Below are 25424 nucleotides of genomic sequence, written 5' to 3' on the forward strand. Positions count from 1 at the left end.
AACTTGGCACCAGTTTGGGAAAACACCAGAAAGAGTTGATTCACAAAGCCATGGTTAAGAATCCCACCCCAAGTACATTGGGCAATGTCCTTTGCCACTCATGTTCTTTAGTCCAGCAATTACAATGTCCCATTCGTATGCCCAACCCTTCTCTGTGTCCCACTCACAGTTACTGCTCTGGGTCAGAGCAACCCAGAGCTCAGAGATGCACGCATAGAATTCTCCTCCCAGCCTGAGTGGCCTCAGGTAAAAAGGCAACTTATGCTGTTGGTCACTCTCCATCTGCCTGTTCACTTGCTCCCTGCCACCCCCAGTTGGCCATCTGTCTCCCGTCTCTGCTGACACCCTGGGGGCCACTCATTATGGCTCTTTGCCGCTGCCCTGCTGGCCATTCATTGCGCCACTCCTGGTCTGTTGGCTGCCCCTCCATCTGTCCATCCACTGCTCCCACCTCCTTGTGGTGGATTTGGCTTTGAGCACAAACCAGTGATTCCAGCTCTTGGCACAAAGCACAGTCCAGCCACTGGAAATTCCAGCATCTGCTGGAGTAAATTTAAAATAAAAGAAATGCCTCATGGAGCCTATTTTAGCCATTCTGCCATTGACACAATGGGGAGAAATGGGTTGAGCCAGTCTGATGGCCAGTGCCTGGAGGGTATGTAATCTGCTAATTGAGAGTCCTGTCTCCTCTGTTAACCTCACAGAGGTCCAGCAAGGGAGCCCTTGTCCAGCCAAGGCTCTTTAGACGGACAGTGTCTCCCTCTGAAACAGGTTAAGCACAGTCTTTCTTTTCTGTATTCCCACAATAACTGCAAGCACTGATTATTAGACCTCACAATTCCTACCTTTAGTATTCACAAAATTTGTGACCCCACCACACCCCGATTGATCACAGCGAGCAAAACACCGCTCCATCAGCTGAATATTTAACAAATCTAAGCAAGCAGGAACAAACTGCATGTACATGGACACACTCAGAGTTTCTCCCCACTTCCAGCTAACTTTGAGGCAGGGGTGAGCAAACTCTGTTTGTCGCATCCTGCATTTCATCGCTGCAATTACTATTACTATTAATATGTTTGGTTCTCTATGCCTTAAATATTGAATCTGTTCTGGTATGGCTATGGTCTGAAGAAGTGGGTCTGTCCCGCAAAAGCTCACCTAACAAATTATTTTGTTGGTCTTTAAAGTGTTACTTTACTGCTGTTTTGTTTTGATAGTATATAGACTAGCACAGCTTTCTCTCTGTTACAAATATTATTTATTAGGTAGTGAGCTTTCATGGGAAAGACCCATTTGAGTTCACCTTTTAGGATCAAACTGCAGGGTACATTCAGATGATGTTTAAATACAAGCACATAGGAGAAACTAAATATCTACATTATAGAATTTTTGAGGAACAGATCAAATTTCCACATCAGAAGTATCTTGCAAGTCTAGAAAAAGATTGAGTTGATCAGAATGCATAGCACATGGCATTTCAAATTCAGCAGATGAAGTGAAAAGTTCCTTGTTTTCTCAGTGTCTGTATTCTGACAGGACACTCGGGTAACTATAAAAAAATAACCATGGACAATCAGAAGAGGTACACTGAAGATGGAATTTTGAGTGATGCCAGAACACTCAGCCTTCCAGACAGAATTAAGTTTGCTTCATCTGCTACCACCACATTTGAACTACATGGTAAAGTACTTCTATTGTTTAAATTGATTGATAAGTATTCAGGCCAATCAATGAAGAAAACAGCTGATCTATTTGTGTTACGTATGCAATTACTTTTGCTACTAAATGTATCTGAACATTAATAAAGAAATGTGTCCCAGATTCGTGTAGCTGGGGCACATCTCTTCCAGCCATAAAGCTACTGCTGAGGAGGAGTCTTCAGCAAACACTAACCATTTTTAGTTCCAGTAGTTTTTTAAATATCCTAAACGCTTTTCCATCGTGTAAAATTCCAATGCCTTAAACAGTTAAGCTATTCAAATCTCCAAAGCTAATAGCAAATGAAAATTTATGAATTGAATGTTAATATAAAATACTGTCACTGATTTAAAATAATTCTATTGTAAAATTAATGCAAATTATTCTCCTTTTAATCATTTTGACTCAGCATCATATACTCTGCAGCACTCAATTGAGGGCAATTTACTGCATGCACAAAATAGTTTTTAATGCTTCAGCAGCAATCTTTACTCCAAAGGCTGTTGCTTGTCCAAATGGTTTTACTTCTTTTGCATTTTCTTTTTAACATTTGTTTTAAATGGTGCTAACATGTTTGTTCTATTTTTTAACGTGCTGTTGATTATTTATTTTGGTGTGTGTGCGTGTGCGCCTGTGTGTAGATGTGGGTGGCACTCTTTTTAAACCGACTTATCCCATGTTCTGGTGAAACAGTACATTTATTTAACATACTTCTTTGAATGGAATACTGGGACAACTGGAAATGAAACGCAAGGCCAGTGTATTACTTTGAGTACAGAAATGTACACAATCATATTAATTATCTATTTGATCCTGTGAGCAATCTGCATGTAGAACCCTTAGTTAAACAGGAATTCCCATGCAGTGAGTGCTGGGATTGTACAGGCTGTAAATCAAGGCAAACCTTTAGCTAAGTGCAATCCGCCCATTGGTATGTGCCCCTGGATCTATTAGGGTTAGTGGAAGTTGTTCTGAGGGGGCAGAATACCTGTTTTGAAGAACAATTCTTCAGAAGTTAGATTTTTTAGGGTACTGTAGCTTCTAAGTGAAAGCTTTCAGCATCCAGTCCTTTCAGCGGTGTTCCTTCCCTTTTCATGCCAATAGAGTGCTCCTACGGCACTCTGAATGCAGAGCCTTCTATCATGAATACCTTCCTGAGCTTATGATCGCAGGCTGCTGGAGGCTTTTCCCACCGCAGTGCAAGTCTTTAGCAGTGGGGAAAGATTCTTGGAAGTCAAACCCACTACGGCACCCTGCTACTTCCCCCATCCAAGAGCTGTTCCCTATTGCATCTGTATCCACAAAAACAAGAAGTCCTGTGGCACCTTATAAACTAACTGATTTATTGGAGCATAAGCTTTCATGGGCAAAGACCCACTTCATCAGATGCATGCATGCTTCTGACAAAGTGGATCTTTGCCCGTGAGAGCTTAAGTTCCAATAAATTGGTTAGTCTATAAGGTGCCACAGGACCATACACTGTAGTGTGCAGGCAGCCAGCTTCTCCCAGCAGTGTAGATCCATGTACCCTGCACTTGTGGGCAATGCATGTGTTTCAAGCATGGTGCAAACACTTGACTTGCATTGAATTGGCCAAAGATGTGCATGCACTGCAAAGAGATGGAGACTGTTGCTGTGAACTCCATTTCAAATGCAGTGTGTCTTATGTATGTTGGACTTTAGAACCACAGAGCAAGAAGAAGCCTTCTGTGTGCTGTGTTTGGACTGCGCTGGCAACCTACTTAACGATGCTCACTGTGGGCATGGTGCTACTGACACTAAAAGGTAATTCTCCTGCATGACCATTTACTGGAGCCTTAAAATCCAAAGTCACTTGGAGGGGTTGGCAACATGTCTGACCTGATACTTGGGTGATGGGCCTTGCTAGAGGGTTGCAGGCTTTGCTGCTTCAGTAGTCTAAGCACACTGTACATACCAGGGCTCTTTGCCTCTCTCCAGGTGTCATCCCAGTAAGCTCCTTACCCTTCTCTATATCAGAGACTCCCTGCAACCTGCAACACCATCTCCTTCATGCCAGGGTCTCTCTGGATTCCCCCTTCCCTGCTCTCCCAAGAGTCCCCATGTTCCTGCCATGCCAGGGGCTCTGTGTGTCACTGTCTCTCATTCTCCTCTTCAGTGTCCCCTGCCCCATCATGGCAAGGCTCTGTGTGCCCCCCATTCCCTCTCTGCCAGATACTAGGGGGCTCTGTCTGTTCCCCATGTGTCTTCCACCACGTTCCTCAGCTCTCCCTTCTTCCCACCATTGGTGTATCTTTTCATTCTCTCTGGGAAAGTCCCCCTTCGCTCAGCCAGCTGAGATACTACTGTGGTGACTGGTGCATGAGAAGTAGCCAGCCAGACTATTCTGCATAGAATGAGGTTTACAGAACTCAAAATTAGCCGTTCACTATTTTGAAATAATTTCAAAATAGAGTTTTTGCTGTTTAGATGTTCACAAAGTTATTTCATAATAGCATCCGTTTTGCATTCCAAAATGCTGTGCGCACACACACGCAACAAGCTAGCTTGAGTATACAAGGCAGGGTAGCCAGGTTAGCATGGGTAGAAGCAACAAAGACATGGTTGAACTGTGCAGAATACCTGTCCCCCTGTTTCAGGTAATGCTCTACATGTCCTGTAGCGCTGAAGTGTCCATTCTATAGCCAATCGGGGAGAGTCAATAGAAATTGTCCTATAGAGCAGGAGTTTCCCAGGACTGATAGAGAATACTTATTCCACAAAGTCTTCCCTTTTCCCAGTATTTTACATGGAGAAGGAAATATGCAACATCCATAGAGAAGATTCGCATTTAACAGAGAAACTGGTCGGCTCCTTCTACAATGAAACTCTTCAAGAGAGCGACTTTTACAGAAAGAGTGCTAGAGGTGAAGAACCATTGATCAAAAGCTTAGAAGAGGAAATCAACACCCTTAGGGTCAGCAACAACAATTTACTGATGAGGGTGAACAATCTCACACTGGCTGCAGGTATCTCTCCCATTCTTTCCCTCATTTTTTTTAACTGTTATATTGTGTGCAATCTGAAAGTGCCATACAAAGCAGAACAATGGGCAGAGCCTTTTTATCTAGAAAATGCACAGTTCAATGGTTGCCTAAGGGAAAATCCAAGCTTTCTGCTCTAAAAGTGAAGGGGGAAGGCTCAGATCTTCACCTGTGTAAATGGTGTTGTGCCATTAACTCATTATTATGAATGATCCAGTGGTTTGGGCACTAGCCTTAGGACTGGAGAGACATCGCGTCAAGTTTTGCTCTGCCACAGACTTCCTGTGTGATCTTGGGCAAGTCACTGAACTACTGTGTACCTCAATCCCATGTGTGAAATCCTGGCATGCCTTGCAGGAGTGTTGTGAAGGTAAATACATTAAAGACTGCAAAGTGAAGTGCTTTTAGTTCTACTGAGGAAAAACACTTTGTGAAACACAGGCATAGTTATGAAAGTATAATAATAGCTAAGGAGTAACCCGGGACAGGGTCCTATTGTATAAAGAGAGTAGTAGCAAGTGGCTGCCACAAAAAATGAATGGAGTTGTGAAGAGCTGGCCCTAAGAATTGAATTAGACTGGGTCTAGCGTGGAAGTATGGAGCCCAGGCTGGCATTTCCCTTAGAGGTGCCACTGCATTGAAGTTAGAGTCTATTTCCCATGCTGGAATGGGCAAGGGCTCCCTGTACCCAGTGCCCCCACCTAGCACATCCACATAATGTCACTCAGTTTTTTCAGGCTTCTCTAGGACTTCTAGAGAAAAAAGAAGGACTAGAAAGAACTGAGGTGGGGGTCAAAAGCAAATCAGTATCTTAGATGCCTAGGTATAAATGCAAGAAACATGGGTCATAAGCAGGAAGAACTTGAAATCCTAATAAACAAACACAACTATGGTATAATTGGTATCACAGAAACTTGGTGGGACAATACACATGACTGGAATTTTTGTACAGAAGGGTACAACTTGCTCAGGAAGCACAGGCTTGGAAAACAAGGAGGAGGTGTTGTCTTATATATCAAAAATGTGCACACCTGACTGAGGTGGAGATGGATGCAGGAGACAGACATGTTGAGCACCTTTGACTTAAGTTAAAAAGGGTAAAAAACAAGGGTGATTTCATGATAGGAGTCTACTACAGACCACCTAGCCAGATAGAAGAGATGAATGAGACTTTCTCTAAGCAATTAACAAAATTATCCAAAACACAGGGCTTGGTGGTGACGGGAGACTTCAACTATCCAGACATACATTGGGAAACTAACACAGCGAGGTACAAAATACCCAGAAAGTTTTTGGACTGCATGGATGACAATTTTTTATTTCAGAAGGTGGAAAAACCTTCTGGGAGGAAGCAGTTCTAGATTTGATTTTAACAAATAAGGAGGAACTCGTTGAGAATTTGAAAGTGGAAGGTGAAAGCCTGGGAGAAAGTGACCATGACATCACAGAGTTCATGATTCCAAGCAATAGTGAAAGGGAGAACGATAAAATAGAGACAGTGGATTTCAGGAAAGCAAATTTTGGTAAATTCAGAGAGCTGGTAGGTAAGGTCTCATGGGAAGCAAGATTAAGAGAAAAAACAACTGAGCAGAGTTGGCAGTTTTTCAAGGGGACCTTATTAAGTGCCCAAAAGCAAACTACACTGCTGCATAGGAAAGCTAAAAAGAATGGTAAAAGACCATCTTGGCTTAGCCAGGAGATCCTGCATGATCTCAAAATCAAAAAGGAATCGTACAAAATGTGGAAGGTAGGAGAAATTACAAAAGAAGTATATAAGCAAACAATGCATGTATGCAGGGGCAAGATTAGAAAGGCCAAGGCACAGAACGAGCTCAAATTAGTGAGACACAAAGGATAACAAGAAGTCATTCTATAAATATATTAGAAGCAAGAGGAAGACCATGGAGAGGGTAGGCCCACTACTCAGTGAGGAGGGAGAAACAATATCAGGAAACGTGGAAATGGCAGAGGTGCTTAATGACTTCTTTGTTTCAGTCTTCACCAAGAAAGATGATGCAGAAATGCCTAACATAGTGCATGCTAGTGGGAAGGGGGTGGGTTAAGAGGATAAAATACATAAAGAACAAGTTAAAAATACTTAGAAAAATTGGATGGCTTTAACTCACCAGGGTCTGATTAAATTCATCCTAGAATATGTAAGGAACTGATAGAGGAGGTTTCTGAGCCTTTAGCTATCATCTTTGAAAAGTCCTGGAAGTCAGGAGGGAGTCCAGAAGACTAGAAGAGGACAAACATAGTGCTCATCTATAAAAAGGGAAAAGAGAACAACCCAACTACAGACCAGTCAGTTTAACTTTTGTGCCAGGAAAGATAATGGAGCAAATAATTAAGGAATTCATCTGCAAACATCTGACTGAAAATAAGGTGACAGGTAACAGCCGGCATGGATTTGTAAAGAACAGATCATGCCAGACCAACCTGAGAGCTTTTTTTGACAGCATAACGAGTCTTGTGGGTAAGGGAGAGGTGGTGGATGTGGTATACCTAGACTTTAGTAAGGTATTTGACATGGTCTTGCATTATATTCTTATCAATAAACTAAGCAAATACAACTTAGATGGGGCCACTATAAGGTGGGTGCATAAGTGGCTGGATAACTGTTCTCTGAGAGTAGTTATTAAAGGTTTGCAGTCATGCTGGATGGGCATAGCAAGTGGGGTTCCGCAGGGATCTGTTTTGGGACCAGTTCTATTCAATATCTTCATCAATGATTTAAATATTGGCATACAGAGTATGCTTAGTATGTTTGCAGATGATACCAAGCTGGGAGGGGTTGGCAACTGCTTTGAAGGATAGGCTCATAATTCAGAATGATCTGGACAAACTGGAGAAATGGTCTGAGGTAAACAGGATGAAGGTTAATAAGGACAAATGCAAAGTGCTCCACTTAGGAAGAAACAATCAGCTTCATACATATAGAATGGGAAGCGACCATCTGGGAAGGAGTACTGCAGAAAGGAACATAGGGATCATAGTGGACAACAAGCTAAAAATGAGTCAACAGTGTGATGCTGTTGCCAAAAAAGCAAACATGATTCTGGGATGTATTATCAGGAGTGTTGTGAGCAAGACACAAGAAGTCATTCTTTTGCTCTACTCAGTGCTCATTAGACCTCAATTGGAGTATTGTGTCCAGTTCTGGGCATCACATTTCAAGAAAGATATGGAGAAATTGGAGAAGGTCAAGAGAAGAGCAACAAGAATGATTAAAAGTCTCGAGAACATGAGCTCTGAGGAAAGACTGAAAGAACTGGGCTTGTTTGGTTTAGAAAAGAAAAGAGTTAGAGTGGACATGATAACGGTTTTCAAGTACCTCAAAGAGGGTTACAAGGAGGAAAGAGAAATTGTTCTCCTTGGCCTCTGAGGATAAGATAAGGAGCAATGGGCTCAAAATGCCACACGAGAGGTTTAGATTAGACATTAGGAAGGACTTCCTAAGTGTCAGGTGGTTAAACACTGGAATAAGTTACCTAAGGAGGTTGTGGAATATCCATCGCTGGAGATATTTAAGAGCAGGTTGGATAGACACCTATTGGGGATGATCTAGATGGTGTTTGGTCCTGCCAAGAGGACAGGGAACTGGACTCAATTACCTCTTCTGGTCCCTTTCAGTTCTAGTGTTCTATGATTCTAGTCTTCCTGCAGAAGGGCGACATACTCACCTAACAGCTCAGTCTGTTAACGTCCCACTCAATCCACTCTTGAGCGTGGACCATTTAAAAATGCATGTCAAATATATCCATTTCAGAGCACCCTGGAATCAAAGGAGAGCCTGGGCCTCCAGGTAAGTCAATTGGAGCAATGAAAATCTTCCTTCCTTTCACTCCATCCCTGCCCTTCCCTTCTGCACAGAATCGGAAGTTAGATTTTGGAACCCTACCCATAAGTCATTGGGCCCTGCTCCTGGGAAGACATAATTACCTGCAACATTTTACATATGCGAATGGTCCCAGTGAAGTCAAGCTCCTCCCACAGTGCCTTGCATGGCTGCTGGGAGTCTGACATCCATGCCATGTGCTGTCCCTATTCTCTTGGTACTCTCCATTATGAGAAAGTGGTAGCAGGGAACAGGAAATGTTTCAGTTCCATCTTCTCCCCTCACCACTGGCCACAGCTCTCTAGCCAGGCAGAGGAGAACACAAGACAGAGGAAGTAAGCTGTACTCTATCAAGAACTTCTTTCCCACCCACTTCTTGACCCTGCCTGGGGTCAGGGGAGGAACTGAGGGAACAAGCTGGAGCTACGACTGAAGAGGCAGCAGCTGCTAATTTTCCCCAGGAGTGCTCAACCCTTGCTTAGCCCCATGCCCCACCTCCCCTCCACCTCCCCCTTAGTCTCCACCCCTCCTCTCCCCACTCCTGCTCTGTCCTGGCCCCCACTCCACCCCATCCCCAAGGTCACACCCCAGCTCACCTCTTCCTGCACCTTCCCACTGCTTTCTCCCAGCACACCCCATCCCCACTCCTCCTCCTCCATTGCAGCACCTCCTGCAGGTGGCTGCACGGCTGTTCCATGGCATGCAGGAGGTGCCGGGAGGAAGGGGGTGGAGTTAATAGGTGGAGGACACATGCAGGTGGGAGTATGGGGGAGGGAGGGGAGCTTGATTGCCACTGGGTGCTGAGCACCTGCTACCTTATCTCCACTGGGTCTCCAGCCATGGAGCCCCCATGGAGTTGGCCCCTCTGGTTTCTCAACACCTCCTTGAGCCTATAGGCTCTGTCTAGCCCACACTCGAGTATGTCAGTTTTCCTGTGTGACCAAGGTGTGCTCCTACCAAGCACTGAGTAGCTCCCACAGGGCACTGAGCACCTCAGCCTTTCATAGGATTGCACCGCAAACTGCGTCACTCGTTCTTGCCATAGAGTGACATCCTCCAGCATTTCCCATTGAAGCCAATGAAACTACATCAGTGGGAGCTGGATTGGTCCCATTGATTTGACTGCAGGGGTAGAGGGTTGCGCATGCTCAGAAGAGCTCAGGATCAGGACCTAGCATTCCCCAGATGTGAAGGTAGTTACTTCTTATAGATGAACTCACATGGAGTGTTAAGAGATGCCGCGCTTCCCTGCCCGAACACTTCCTCTCCACGCTTTATCATTCAAACTGGTGTGCAGCTAGTGCACACAAAAGCAGTGCATTCTCTTAGCCAGGTCAGTTCAGTGCTCCTGAAATGCAGCTTTATTCTCTTTGGTTCAGGTGCCAAGGGCGAGAAAGGAAGCCAAGGAGAAAAGGGGATTCAAGGTCAGTGGCCACATGCTTATTCTTCCTGTGTTTTTCTTGAGCACCCTGAGGAGGCTGGTTATAAGCTGACATACGCAGTATGGGTAGATTCTCATTGGGTACAAATGGTCATCATTCAGTGAAGTGGTTTTATGTCCATCTGGGGCAATGACCCCAGGTACAGCCAAGTCCTGGTCCTGTCACAATCAATAGGAATGTTATTACTGAATTCAGTGAGTCACAGCCTTTAATTCACATTGGTTTGTTATACTATCAAATCTGTCTTCTAGGAGGAAAAGGAGAGAAGGGAGACATGGGTGTAATAGGTCCAGCTGGGAGCAAAGGTGAACAAGGACCAAAGGGTAGGCAAATAACATAAAACACAGACAGGGGTGGGGACATAGCTAACAATGCAGGCAAGCAGAAGAGAACAAAAGTGGATGCGTTTGTATTGCAGGTATTGGATTTCCTGGGCAGAAAGGTGAGAAGGGTAAGTCATGCAAGTAAACTCTCCCTTGCACTGTAACAATATCTGTAAATAACAGCAACCTACTTTTCAGAGACGCAGCATTAACGATTGACTGACTTCACACCGGCACTTTGATATCGGTGCCTAAATATGCACTGACACCCCCACGGTGGAGCACTTTGAATTCGACCAGGTTGGCCTTAAAACAGTTTTCAAACACACACTTCTCACTGCAAATTCTGCAGGCTGGGAACATATCCCACACACTGCCGAGGCACATCCTTTATAAGGCCTGCAACATTCCCTGCATTTCACCCCCTTCCCTCCTTGAAAACAAAGAAAGGCTGAACCTCTCTAATCCGGCACCCTGCAACCTGACCGGTGTCAGATGAGACAATTAGCTGGACCACAAGAGGTCAATATTGTCTAGCAGCATTACCAACACTTCCACTGCTTACTGGCCTTTTTGAAAGCATTTAGGAGTAAATTACAGCTAAATAACAGCACAGAACACGGAGAGCCAGGGCTAGGGATATTGCCTGACAAGAGAGCTCCGAATTAGAGAGGTTCAACCAGACCATGTGTGTCTTGCAGTTAGTTTGCCCGTTTGGGAGCTTCACAAGAGCATACATGGTTTTTTTTCCCCTCAATTTAATTTCAAACAAATCCCGGAGAAAAGGTCTCTGGCCCCAGGGGTGCTCAGGAAGGGGAGAAAGGTTCATCTGGAAGGGATAATACTCCAGGTTCTGGGTCACTACCCTTCACAGCCTCTGTACAAATGTTAGCCTACATTATGCTCAAGCCACTGATCTTCTTTGGTATTTTAGGGATACCTGGAGTGGCAGGTGTGCCAGGTGCCAAGGGACACAAGGGAGAAGCAGGTAAGGAAGGATTAGTAACAGCACTTCCTAAAAGTAAACAATTACATAATCAAGGAACTGCATACGTGAAGTTAGGTAAACAAGACATAATGCAACGAGGTGTGCGATTTGCATGGGCCTTAGGCAGCATCTGAAGGTTAAGTTAAATTCCTATCTCACAGGGGAGGAGTCCTACTGGTAGCACCACACTGATAGAATTTTATCAATCACTTGTTTATAAGAAACACACCAAAATGTGTGTGTCGTCATCAACATAAGATCCGGCTGTGCTGTTTCCGGTTCCTGGAGACCCAGTTTTCAGGCCAGATTCTGGTCTCATTTACAGCAGGATACATTGGGAGTACCGCTGCAGAAGGGTGTGGAAGTATTCTCAATTTCTTACGCATGTAAATGAGATTGGCACATGGCCTCGCATTAGAGCTAAATCCTGGAACCCCTGCAGAGCCCAGGCTGGGGTGTGAGACATTCTGGGTCAGGAATTACCCTCAAACTGTGCTCATTCCTCCCAACACGTTTTGCCCCTTGGCCTCAGTCTTCGATCTCCATTAGGACCATGGGTTGAGCATGTTCTGCCTCATTCCTCCCTTCTCCCCGCGGGCCCCAACTCTTCTGCAGGCCGGGGAGGGAAAGGCTCTGATCCTGACATGAGAACCCCAAACCTTTCTGCAGCAGGAGTGCCCCAGTCTCACTAGGTGAGGGCCCCGCAGCCAGTGAGGCAGCAGCAAGATATGCGCCTTAAGAAGTGAGCTCTGCTGCTTCCCCGGCTCCGTCTCGTCTCTCATCCCTTGTCTCTGATTTTTTGCTAGACAAGCGTTTTGAATCTCAAACATCCATGTCTTCCTTCCTGTGCAGCATGACTCACAGCAATGAATATAACCTCCGGCCAAATTCTGCAGCTTGCCGCCTGTGCATTTCAGTGCCGTCTCAGGGCTGGAGCCAAGACAGCGGAGCCTGGATGGTAGACAGCTGGGCCAGTGCCCAAGCTAGCGTAAATCGGCACAGCTCCATTTACGTCAGGGGAGAGACGACACCCCTTTTACACCAGCTGAGAAGCTGGCCCAGTGACTGTGGATTATGTAGGCCACACTCATACCGCGGTCCCCCAGGTACAGGGCCAAGGGGAATGCCCTGCCACAGGCCCTGCCCTTCCTTGTCTCTGCTCCTTCCCTGCTCCACCCCACCCCTTCCCACTCTGGCCTGAAGACCCTTCCCCTGAGCAATGGGAGCTGGAGGATTATCAGGTGACCTGGAGCAGCTGGGCAGTAGGGGTCAGTCCCGGCAGCCTGCTCCACCCTGCCCTCCTCTGCCCTCCCTCTCCCAGCCCACTGCACTCTGCTCCCCGCGGTAACAGGCAGCAGTGCACCCAGCCACATGGCACTGCACTTCCCAACACCGTGGGAGCGCAGTGGGCTGGGAGAGGGTGGCAGCGTGGGGCAGAAGGGAGCAGGAGGCCGGGTCGCTCCAGCTCCTGCCTCTGTAAGGCGTGGAGGTGACCTGCTGCCACCCTGTGCCAAGGCCTCAGATGGTCCCCCAGGCCACTCTTTCCCCCATGTGTCCCGGTAAGATGGGGCTGCTGGATTTTTGGAAAATTTATGCAGGAAAGGCAACTTCAGCTGCAGGACCCCCAGCCGGGCCGCCTGTCTGGCAGAAATTTTCCAAACCTGGGGGGTGAGGCTATGTATGCAAAAATCCTTCCTTTGCCTGTCAGTCTCTGGGAATCCAATCTGAACTAGTGTCTGCGTATCTCTCCAGGCCTTGGGGGTGGGGAGCAGCCTGTGGAAAGGGGCAGCATTGGGTTTTCTTTAAAACCTGAATGAATTTGCATACTCACCCCTGCCTGTATGAAGAGACATACAAGTCCACAATAACACATACACACACACACACACACACTTACATTGTTAATACAAGAAACTTGAAAGACTTCAAAACTAACTTAAAAAGTTTGAACTTCAGTCAATAAAGCTCATGTACAATAGTGCAGGAAATTGCAAGCCTGTTATGTGGGTCCCAGAATATCACCCAGTATGTCCTTTTCTAATCCTCTAAAGCCTAATTCACCATTGCAGTATTCCACTTCCACACCAGTTTCAGTTCCCAAACTGGAATAATGCAGTAATGAATCAGGCCCCTTTTGTCTACTTCTAAATTGATATGGTGTCTCCCCAGCTTTATGATCTGACTCAGTGCAGCATTTAGATGTGATGAGACTGGTCATGAGCATCTGCTGAGCAATCGTTTCACAATAGAATAACTCCATGGAAATGTTCCTGATTTAGCACAGCGTAAATGAAAGAAGAATATGTCCCTTAGGCCCATGGGAAAATTGCAACACATGTCATCGCTTTCTGCCCAGGACCATTTCCCCTGCAAATGCAATATGGATGGGGTGTTCTTCACCCCTTCCAGAAAAGACTTAGTAGAAGATGCCATCCTTTCTCAGTGATTTGTGAAGTGTCTTAAAGAGTTACATCCCTTCTGGGGGATGGCTTTGAAAAAATTTTCTTCTCTGTTCACGTCAATAGATTTTTAGAGAAATTTCTACAGAATCCTATTAAATTTATTCTGTGCATACAGGACAATACTCTCCTTTCGGATACATGCGCACAGCTCTCATTGAAGTCAATGTGAACAATATGTATGCATCCCAGGGCAGACTTTGACCTATGTTTTGTAAAGTGCTTTAGGACTCTTCAGATTGAAATGTGGTATGGACCTGATTCTTCCCTGCCTTTCATTGGCTAGGCTCATGTACATGGTGCAAAGTTGGTTATAAAATTAGACCACAAGCAAAAGCAAGTGGAGAATTCCAACTTGGAAGCCATTTCTACCGTCTTTGCTCTCATTCTGCACAGAAATAGGTGGCTCACAAGGTCTGGGGCCGTAGAGGTTCAACCCCTACAGAAATGTTATGTTAGTTTGATTCTTTTTTAGTTCATAGTACATCTCTCTTGTTGCTGTTGTTCAACTGTAAGGTCTGAAAGGAGAAGCTGGTGCCCCAGGACTTCCTGGTTTAGATGGCAAGCCTGGTCAGAGAGGGGAGAAGGGTACGTAGCTACCAGCATTTTTAACTTACTTATATAATACCCTGCAAGATATTTGTTACCCATATTGTCTTTCTTTTAAAACCATCAGGAATCCCAGGGGAGATGGGGCCTAAAGGAGCAGAGGGACAGAACGGAGCAACAGGTAAAGAATAAGATATGTTCAGCTCTGGCAACACAAGTTATTTGGATAGGGCGATGCACTTAAATGAAAGCCCAGCTCAAACGAGGAGGCCGTGTGCTTATCCCACGCATGAGGGACTGATGCAATGTGGACTTGCACACTGCAAGCATGGAGCTCGCCTACTCTGCCGGGGCAGAACCCTAATTTATGTAGCTATATCATGAGTCCTTTTTATATAACTTAAAAATGTAAAGTGCAGCACGTTAAGGGAACCTGCCTCAAATCTCCTACCACGGACATAATAACTGAAGCTAGCCTGAGCTGTGTATCTAGTATCTGGGGTTAATTTAGGTATGTTATCAATGTAAGGTCCCCTTATTATCTAAGACTTGATCAGCAAAACCCACCTCCATTTGTTAATAAGTCCTTATTTTTATAGATTTCATGTGCCTTATCCACTTCACTAGCCATTAGCTGGAGAACCAACATGTCGTCCCATATGCATGATAAATGTAAGCTTGAGGAAGTTTAAAAGCATGCAACTGTCTCTGACTTATTCTATTTCGGTTTTGATGTCTTAGGCATTCCAGGACCAAAGGGCGAAAAGGGAGATCCAGGTAAGGAACTTGCTGTATTAAATTATAGAAATAGAGTGTTACACAACAAGGTACTTTCCATGGACTGTTTCTCTGATTTTTGAAGGAGATTGGAGTAATACTTGTCATGCTCTTTTCTCTGGAAATAGACTAAGGCTTCAGCTCTCTGATATTTTCCACCTAGGGGTCAGAGGCCTACCTGGTGCAAAGGGAAGTGCGGGGAATTATGGCTCTCCAGGTCCAAAAGGTGAACCAGGAATGAAAGGATCCAAAGGAGACATGGGACCTACAGGTGAGACTGTCTATCAAGGTTTCTGATGATTAACTGGTTGCACTCTATGAGTATTGTGGAATTGCAGTATAGGCTGAAACTCTTTCATCTGGCACTTGGGGACCTGAGTTGTGCTGAAAGAGAGAATTTGCTGGACCACAGGAGGTAAATATTGTCTAGCACATTACCAATGCTTCCATTGCTCATTGGGCTCTTAGAAGATATTTAGGGGTAGATTACAGCTAAATAACAGCACAGAACACTGAGGGCCAGGACTAGGGATATTGCCGGACAGGAGAGCTCTGGATTAGAGAGGTTCAACCAGACCATGTGTGTCTTGCAGTTAGTGCGCCCATTTGAGAGCTTCACAAGAGAATCCATTTTTTCCCCTCAATTTAATTTCAAGGAAATCACAGAGAAAAGGTCTGTGGCTGCAGGGGTGCTCAGAAAGGGGAGAAAGGTTCATCTGGAAGGGATGTTACTCCAGGTTCTGAGTTACTACCCTTTACAGCGTCTGTACTGATGTTAGCCTATATTATGTTCAAACAACCTATCTTCTTTTATACTTTAGGGATACCTGGAGTGGCAGGTGAGCCAGGTGCCAAGGGACTCAAGGGAGAAGCAGGTAAGGAAGGATCCCCAGCTGGGGCTGCCTGTCTGTCATAAGTTTTCCAGAACTGGGGCGTGAGGCTATCTATGCAAAAATCCTTCCTTTGCCTGTCAGTCCCTGGGAATCTAGGCTGAACTAGTATGAGTATCTCTCCAGGCCTTGGGGGGTGGGGGAGCAGCCTGCAGAGAGGGGCAGTATTGGGTTTTCTTTAAAATCTGAATGAATTTGTGTAATCACCCCTGGCTATATGAGAAGACATACAAGTCCACAATAACACACACACACACACACACACACACACACACACACACACACACACACACACACACACACACACACACACACACAGACAATTACATTGTTAATACAAGAAACTTCAAAGACTTCAAAACTAACTCAAAAAGTTTGAATTTCAGTCAATAAAGTTCATGTACGATAGTGCAGGAAATTGCAAATCTGTGACATGGGTCCCAGAATTTCACCCAGGAAGACCTTTTTTAATCCTCTGAGGCCTGATCCACCATTGCAGTACTCCACTTCCACACTGGTTTCAGTTCCCAAACTGGAATAATACAGTAGTGAATCAGATCCATTTTGTCTACTTCGAAATTGATATGGTCTCTCCCCAGCTTTATGATCTGACTCATCGCAGCATTTAGATATGACGAGATTGGTCATGAATACCTGCTGAGCAATTGCTTCACAGTACAATAACTCCATGGAGTTGTCCTGATTTAGCACAGTGTAAATGAAAGAAGAATATGTCCCTTAGACCCATTGGAAAATTGCAACACATGTCATCGCTTTCTGTCCATGAACATTTCCCCTGCAAATGCAATATGGATGGGGTGTTCTTCACCCCTTCTGGAAAAGTCCAAGGAGAAGATGGTATCCTTTCTCAGTGATTTGTGAAGTGTCTTAAAGAGTTACATCCCTTCTGGGGGATGGCTTTAAAAATTTTCTTCGCTGTTTGTGTCTATCGTTTTTTAGTGCAATTTCTATAGAATCCTCTTAAATTTTGATAGAGCCCTAACGTGTGTGTGTGTGCACACAGTGCCATATTCTGTGCGTACAGAACAACATTCTCCTTTTGGATATATGCACAAAGTTCTCATTGAAGTCAATGTGAACAATATGTATGCATCCCAGGGCAGACTTTGACCTATGTTTTGTAAAGTGCTTTAGGACTCTTCAGATTGAAATGTGGTATGGACCTGATTCTTCCCTGCCTTTCATTGGCTAGGCTCATGTACATGGTGCAAAGTTGGTTATAAAATTAGACCACAAGCAAAAGCAAGTGGAGAATTCCAACTTGGAAGCCATTTCTACCGTCTTTGCTCTCATTCTGCACAGAAATAGGTGGCTCACAAGGTCTGGGGCCGTAGAGGTTCAACCCCTACAGAAATGTTATGTTAGTTTGATTCCTTTTTAGTTCATAGTACTTCTCTCTTGTTGGCGTTGTTCAACTTTAAGGTCTGAAAGGAGAAGCTGGTGCCCCAGGACTTCCTGGTTTAGATGGCAAGCCTGGTCAGAGAGGGGAGAAGGGTACGTAGCTACCAGCATTTTTAACTTACTTATATAATACCCTGCAAGATATTTGTTACCCATATTGTCTTTCTTTTAAAACCATCAGGAATCCCAGGGGAGATGGGGCCTAAAGGAGCAGAGGGACAGAATAGAGCAACAGGTAAAGAACAAGACATGTTCAGCTCTGGCAACACAAGTTATTTGGATAGGGCGATGCACTTAAATGAATGCCCAGCTCAAACGAGGAGGCCGTGTGCTTATCCCACGCATGAGGGACTGATGCAATGTGGACTTGCACACTGCAAGCATGGAGCTCACCTACTCTGCCGGGGCAGGATACTAATTTGTGTGACATTCTCAAGAGTCCTTTCTATGGCTATGTCTACACTAGCCAAAACTTCAAAATGGCCATGCAAATGGCCATTTGCATGGCCATTTCGAAGTTTTTGGCTCGTGTAGACATGGCCTATGTAACTTAAAAATGTAAAGTGCAGCATGTTAAGGGAACCTGCCTCAAATCTGCTACCACTGACATAACTGAAGCTAGCCTGAGCTGCGTATCTGGTACATGGGGTTAATTTAGGTATGTTATCGATATAAGGTCCACTTACTATCTAAGATTTGATCAGCAAAACCCTCCTTCAATTGTTAATAAGTCCTTATTTTTATAGATTTCATGTGCCTTATCCACTTCATTAGCCATTAGCTGGAGAACCAACATGTCATCCCATATGCATGATAAATGTAAGCTTGAGGAAGCTTAAAAGCATGCAATTATCTCTGACTTATTCTATTTTGGTTGTGATGTCTTAGGCATTCCAGGACCAAAGGGCGAAAAGGGAGATCCAGGTAAGGCACTTGCTGTATTAAATTATAGAAATAGAGTGTTACACAACAAGGTACTTTCCATGGACTGTTTCTCTGATTTTTGAAGGAGATTGGAGTAATACTTGTCATGCTCTTTTCTCTGGAAATAAACTAAGGCTTCAGCTCTCTGGTATTTTCCACCTAGGGGTCAGAGGCCCACCTGGTGCAAAGGGAAGTGCAGGAAATTATGGCTCTCCAGGTCCAAAAGGTGAACCAGGAATGAAAGGATCCAAAGGAGACATGGGACCTAGAGGTGAGACTATCTATCAAGGTTTCTGATGATTAATTGATTGCACTCTGTGAGTATTGTGGAATTGCAGTATAGGTTGCACCTCTCTCATCTGGCACCCTGGGGACCTGAGTTGTGCTGAACGAGAGAATTTTGCCGGACCACAGGAGGTCAATATTGTCTAGCATATTACCAATGCTTCCATTGCTTATTGGGCTCTTAGAAGACATTTAGGGGCCATGTCTACACTAGCCAAAAACTTCGAAATTCCCATGCAAATGACCATTTCTAAGTTTACTAATGAAGCACTTGAATACATATTCAGTGCCTCATTAGCATGCAGGCGGCCGCAGCACTTCGAAATTGACACGGCTCGCTGCCACGCGGCTCTTCCAGACGGGGCTCCTTTTCGAAGGCACCCTGCCTACTTCGAATTCCCCTTATTCCCATCTGCTCATAGGAATAAGGGGACTTCGAAGTAGGCAGGGTCCTTTCCAAAAGCAGCCCCGTCTGGACGAGCTGCGCGGCGGCGAGCCACGTCAATTTCGAAGTGCCGCGGTCGCCTTCATGCTAATGAGGCGCTGAATATGTATTTCAGTGCTTCATTAGTAAACTTCGAAATGACCATTTGCGTGGCAATTTCTAAATTTTTGGCTAGTGTAGACGTAGCCAGGGGTTAATTACAGCTAAATAACAGCACAGATCACTGAGAGCCAGGACTGGTGGCTGTAAACAAACTTTATGGGCCTACAGGAAACTTGGTCACACACCTGATAAGTGGTTGTCCAACTAACTAAAATCATGCAAGATTATGGATATTCCCAGCAGAGAAAGTTCCAGATTAGAGAGGTTCCACCTGTAGTTGCTCCATGGTTAAGGTTAAGGTTGCTGCTAGATATCCATTATAAACCCAATTTTCAAACCTACTAACAGCTTCCCACACAAAAGCCCAATCTTCCTGAAATTTTGAATGCTGCATCTCGTCGCACAGTGTCAACTTTTTTGAAACTTTGGGTGAAAATTGTGCAAATAATTTTTAAGTCACAAGGCCAGATTCTCTGATCCCAGCAGCCTTCCCTGCCCCAACCCCAGTTCCTAGTACAATTCTTTACACTACATTTCTGTTCCCTTGCATCATCTCAGCAACGACACCTTGCAAGACACTTCTCTTCTATCATTTACATGACACTCAGAATTCAACAATACCGATTTAGCTGAAATGCCATGAGGAATTAAAATAAAGGCATGTGATTGCATTGAGGAGAGGGAAAGATTAATGGACTGAAAAAAAAAACATTTAAAAGCTTACCAGTGTCATCATGAAACTGTCCCATAGACACCAATAACATGGAGAACCAGCTCTTGTGCTAACATCGCAGTGGTATTAGTTTGGCAATAATCCCCAGTTCTTGAATAATTCCTGTGTGGCTCTGTCTGAGACACAGGCATGTTTTCTTTTAATGTCACTCATTGGTGTCATTTTGTTTCATAAATTTGCCTCTTGGGTAAGTGCATTTTAGTACAGGCATTACAAGAATTTCATTCACTGCCTGCCATTGATTTCATTTATTTCCTTCAAATGCTACATTAAGATAGTGATGGAGCGTGGAATTCTGCCAAACACAATTGTTCTCTTCTTTCTTTCTTTCTTTCTTTCTTTCTTTCTTTCCCTGCAACATAGAGGGATATAACACCCTGCTTATCTTTCTGAGGCTGTGTCTACACTAGAGCAATCAGTCGACAGAAATTATTGTCAGAAGATATCTTCCAATACAACTTCTGTGAACAGAACGTGGTCAGACTACAAAGTGGATCAAAAAAGCAATCCACACTGTCAACAAAGAGTGGCCAGTCTACCCACCTGCTCTCTCAACAGACCAGCCACTTGGAAGTACAGCAGACAGGGCTGTTTACAGAGGGTCCCCTGGAATGTCCAGACCAGCTTTCTATTGACAGACCTCTGTTGACAGAGGCATACTTCCTCATGGGGAAATGGCAGAGAGTGGTCGACAAAGGTGCTCCATTCTGTCATTTTACTGTCAACGGAATGCTTGGGAATGTGGACGTGTTGCGGGTTTTGTCAACAAAAGCCCCTAGCTTAGACACTTCCAGTTTTGTTGACACAACCCCAAATCTAGATGTAGCCTGAGATTGTAACTCTGTATCTAGGAGAGAAGGGAGGAAGCAATGGGCAGGGAGGGCAGGTAATAAGTTGAGGAAGTCAGGCACCTGATAGGGTTGCTTCTAACTCCCAGCCAGACAGCACAGCTGAGCTGCTCTGGGTGTGGGGACTACTCTGTGAAGGAAATTATTGCCACGAGCCCAGGAGCTAAAAGGACGCTTGAGGAGGAAAGTCACAATTCCTCCCTGGCTCTTTCTGCAGTAGGGCAGTTACACTATGATTTTACAAAAGGCAAGATATAAGGTCTCAGACCAGCCTCTGTTCTGGTGGTGGCTCCAGCAAGAGTGCAGCTAATAGTCTTGGAGGCTTTTTTTAAAATCAGTTCTCACACTTTGCACAGGACTGAAATATACTTTCCTCCTTGTCTGAAGCGCCAGTTGATGTGGCTCCAATCAGAACAGTGAGACTGGATCTTACGTTACAAACTGATTTCTTAATTCACTCCAGGCACATATTTAGAATCTGCTTGAGGCGATACCAGACTCACATGCCACCTTGCAGACAGCTAGTTGGGGATTTCTCTTTCATCTAACTCTTGCAAGGGATGCAGAAAACACACCTACTGTATTACAAAGCAGATTGTGGATGTCCCTTTATGTATTTATACTTTTCTTAAAGGAACAGTTGTATTTTTAATGCTGTTAGCAAAAGAAAAGGGAGGGAAAGCGTTTTCTTTTTTCAGTTCACTTGAGATTCTTTTCTACATTTCAAATCTTAAATGTGTGAGGGGGCTGGAGTTTTGTTGGAACCTTTGCATGCACCCCCAATCCACATCAGTATAAAACATAGTGGAAATCATTATTCTTTACCTTGAAAGTGTGTCTTATGATTGTTTCTTTTATTTGGAACAGGACTGCCAGGGAACAAAGGTGACAAAGGCGCAACAGGTACTAGACATTTATCTCTTTCCCATCACTTGCTCTGTCACTCCAGTTCAGTATAGCACCTAGTGTATATCCAGTGTACATATGAACATGTGCTTAACTTGGACCATTTGCATGGTCCAGTAAAGTCATCAGAACCACCCACAGGTATAAAGTGAAGCAAGTGGTTAAGAGCCTGCAGGATCAGGGCTCTCATGCTTCTGAGGTACCTGCACCCCAGAGCCCTTGCATGGGCTGCTCAAGGAGACCTTTCACCATCACCAGACTCTGAGCAGGGACCCACATCAGGCTTCCTCAAGAGCTGAGATTTCTGAAATCCCCTTCCCTATCTCTGTAGGTCTGACTAATATCCAGCTTTGGTGGTTTGAATCCCCTCCATGGGCTAGGAACAGCATGTGCCAGTGGTTACAAATAACCAGCAACTACTCTTAGAGCCTTACAGGAACAACACATAAAGCTATAAACAATCTAAAGGCATAATTAAGCTTATGGCTGTTCCCCCATAACATCTATGGAGGCCCCGTGTGCTTCCCTCGGTGGATAAAAGGTCCTGACCATTTGTTGCCTCAGATGGAAACCTCTCTGTCAGTTCAGTCTGGCTCTTTATACCCCAGTTTCCTGGATCTCTTGAACAGAGTTTGAATCAGTATGTGCAAACCCCCTCAGAGAGTGGTACCTTCCTGCAGCTGTTCACTGGCCCCAGGGACTGCAGGTATCACACCTCACAGTTTTGTAGCTCCTAGAGGAGCTGAGGTAACTCTTCCACTGGGGCAGAATACAATCTCGCGCCTACAATGACCTGTACAAATAACAGGCCTAAAACTGATTCCATAGTCTCAGGATATGCCTGTGTTCACCATGTCTAGCACAGGGACCTGAAATCATCTGACTTTTGCTATAACAACAACTTCTGATTTCCACATAGCCATGTTGATTTAGCTCTGGCCATCCACTTGTGTTATTGGCTTTAGCATCTTATTCTGTGCCATTTTTTTATTCAAACTTATTTTTTTGTGTGGGTATTAGGAGCAATTATTGTACAACCTTCTAATCCAACAGCACACATCCACTCCCACCCCAGTATAAGGCTCTTTGGAAGGGCTGAAGAAGGCCGTGTGGAAATTCTGCATGAAGGGCAATGGGGAACAATATGTGATGACTCATGGGACGAAAGAGATGGAACAGTGGTTTGCAAAATGCTGGGATACAGTCGTGCACTTCGCACCTTTAAGGCACCCCCAGGTAAGTTCATAAGTAATCACCCAAATCACCAATTGTATAACTAATGTCAAACTGGGATCTGTGATTCTATATGGTGTGGCTGGTGTTTGGTAACCAAGACAAAACTCCTGCTGAAGCTAATGGGAGTTTTGCTAAAGCAAAGGCAGGATCATAACCTATAGAAGAATTGAGTTCAACTCGAGAACTTCCAGAACAGTCATATGGAAGTGTTATGGGACAACTGCACATCAGCAATAAAGATTTAGGGAGGATCAATAGAAGCAAGGTTTATAGAGATTTCTGGGTTCAATTAAATTGATGGGATGAGTGTAAGTATCCGTCATTGAGACTATTAATGGGGTGATCCTCCTGTTCTCTGCTCCCCACCCAAGTTTCACCAAAAACCTGAACTCCCTCCACATTTCCAAAGTTCACAGAAGTTCACTTGATGCTGGTTTCTCTGTGACCCGGCATTTGCATGTGCCCTGCACTTCCTTGTTCTAACCAAACCTGGACTCAGAAGTGCAATAGTAGCACTAGAAAGTGCTCTTGCAAAATTTCTGGCCTTGGTTTGCAGACCTGGAGAGTAGTGAGAGTTTAGATCTGACCTCGGTTTCCCCACTGTTTTAGCCACGCCCTTTATAAGTGGAAAGTGTAATCCCACAAGAGTGCCCAAAGGCCTTTTAAATATTTGTAATGGGCTGTGGATAAAGTGTAGCAACATGAGTGAGAATTGAGCTGAGAGACCATCTCCAACCTGTCAGACAACTTCAGTTGAAATCTGGACATTTCCTTCTGTTATTTCAGAAGGGGTAGCTGGCTCTATTTTTCACTGGTAGCAAAGGACAGGACTGTGACCTGCTCTTATCAGGACACATGGGGATAAAGGTGCACCAGGGAAGGCTGGTCCCCTACTCAATGCTGTGAGTAAAAATGGATGTAGGCTGTGCAGAGAGACCTTTCCTTCCATCTGAGTTAGCTACATTACGGGTCTTCGAGCTCTGGGAGGAGTAGCCTTTCCAGAACCACTGTTCACAGTCCCCTGGAGATGGGCATAGGGAAGGCTGGGAATAGTGGAGCTCTGATTCCCCACATCCCCCCACTGTGCCAACCACAATGCCAAGCAGATATGAGAGATGAAGTCATCTTCATGCATTAAGAGGCTGCAGTAGGTTACCATATTATTTCACAGGAGCCATGGCAGCACAGGGAGAAGAAATGTGACTCAGCCCCAGTTCCTTCCCAGGTCTCCATCTGGTGTAACACAGGTCCCACTTCCCAACACAGAGCTGTGCCTTAAGGCTCAGTCTAGCCCTAAGGGAGGTGTGAAACCTATAGACCATCTTCTTTGGGATTCACCCCCCACATTGCTTCGGGCGACTCGATTTCTGTTTCATGTGCCCTACAGTGACCAATTTGGCTTTTTGTTTGTCTCTTTAACCTCTCTTCTACAACCAGGTTCTGGACACATCTGGCTTGATGAAGTGCAGTGCAGGGGAACAGAAGTCTCTATTGATGCCTGTCAAAAACGCAACTGGGGAGAGCACGACTGCAGCCACAATGAAGATGCAGGTGTGCAATGTGTCTGAGGCCGTGCAGAAATGGGTGTGATACGCTGCTGTCTGGCGTACGATGGCTCAGTTCTATAAGTTCCAACCCCCTGTGCTGCTGTTGGGCCTACGGGGACTTGTGTCTTTTATTCTGTGTTGATAAAACTTTTGGTTTTGGTTTTTGGTTGTTTTTGTTTTAAACGTACTAAAGACTGTATATTAGTGAGGCTAGTAATTGTTCCTTAAATCCTCAATAACCAGAAAGGCTGAAAGTAAACCAGGAAATACAATTGCCATGAAACAAGGTGAGATAGAAAAAGAAAGAAATTTCCAACTCACTCAAATACTTGTAAATCTTCCAATAACCTGGACGGTCTGGTATCCTGGAGTGGAAGGACAATCTGAAGTTGAAGCAACAGAGTCAGAGACTTATGTGCTGCACTCATTCCAGCTTTTCCATGGCCCTTCTTCATAACCTTGGCCCAGTCACTAAGGCCCAGACCCTGGCAGATGAGGATTTAAGTGCCCTCTTCCTTTGAGGATCTGGATCTTCCCTGCTCTGTGTCTCTTTCACAGTCTCCCATTCTATTAAATGAGGGTAATGATACTTCCCTCTCAGGACAATTAAGAAGACTGACATACATTCAAAAGTACCTTTTGAGCTTCCGACATACAGGGCTGTGGTAATATGGTATATATGCAAACATAAGGCATCAGTAATATTCTGGTTGGAAATCACTGATGATTAAGTGTAAAGCTTACAGAGTTAACTGCCCTGTACACAGACACATAATGCCTTCCATACTTTGCTGTCTGTTATACAGAGCCATGCACAATGCACTGATTTTTATTTGTACTGACCACTTTCTTTTTGTGGATCCACAGCATACCCCTGCACTGTAAATCTCAATAGTGTAGGGTGGTGAATGAACAACAGCACATACATTGTCCTCAGCTCTGTATCTTGCTTGCAGGAATTGCTTTTTAAAATAAGAAATAAGTTTAATAAACGCTTTTCCTAGGTT

General features: G+C 44.7%; 1 protein-coding gene across 1 annotated transcript; it reads left to right on the top strand.

Annotated features, from left to right (window-relative positions):
- The first annotated feature begins 1568 nt into the window (after positions 1-1568).
- Positions 1569-24497, top strand: MARCO (macrophage receptor with collagenous structure). Its single transcript, XM_075001020.1, has 16 exons — positions 1569-1683; positions 3385-3486; positions 4461-4688; positions 8473-8508; positions 10235-10306; positions 10402-10434; positions 11241-11294; positions 15044-15079; positions 15243-15350; positions 15901-15954; positions 17413-17484; positions 18280-18315; positions 18479-18586; positions 21596-21631; positions 22688-22870; positions 24308-24497. Exons 1-16 carry the CDS (start codon positions 1569-1571, stop codon positions 24436-24438), a joined length of 1404 nt encoding a protein of 467 aa, XP_074857121.1. The 3' UTR covers positions 24439-24497.
- Positions 24498-25424: the final 927 nt, after the last annotated feature.

Source organism: Carettochelys insculpta, chromosome 8, assembly GCF_033958435.1.
Source record: "Carettochelys insculpta isolate YL-2023 chromosome 8, ASM3395843v1, whole genome shotgun sequence".
Classification (NCBI taxonomy): Eukaryota; Metazoa; Chordata; order Testudines; family Carettochelyidae; genus Carettochelys; species Carettochelys insculpta.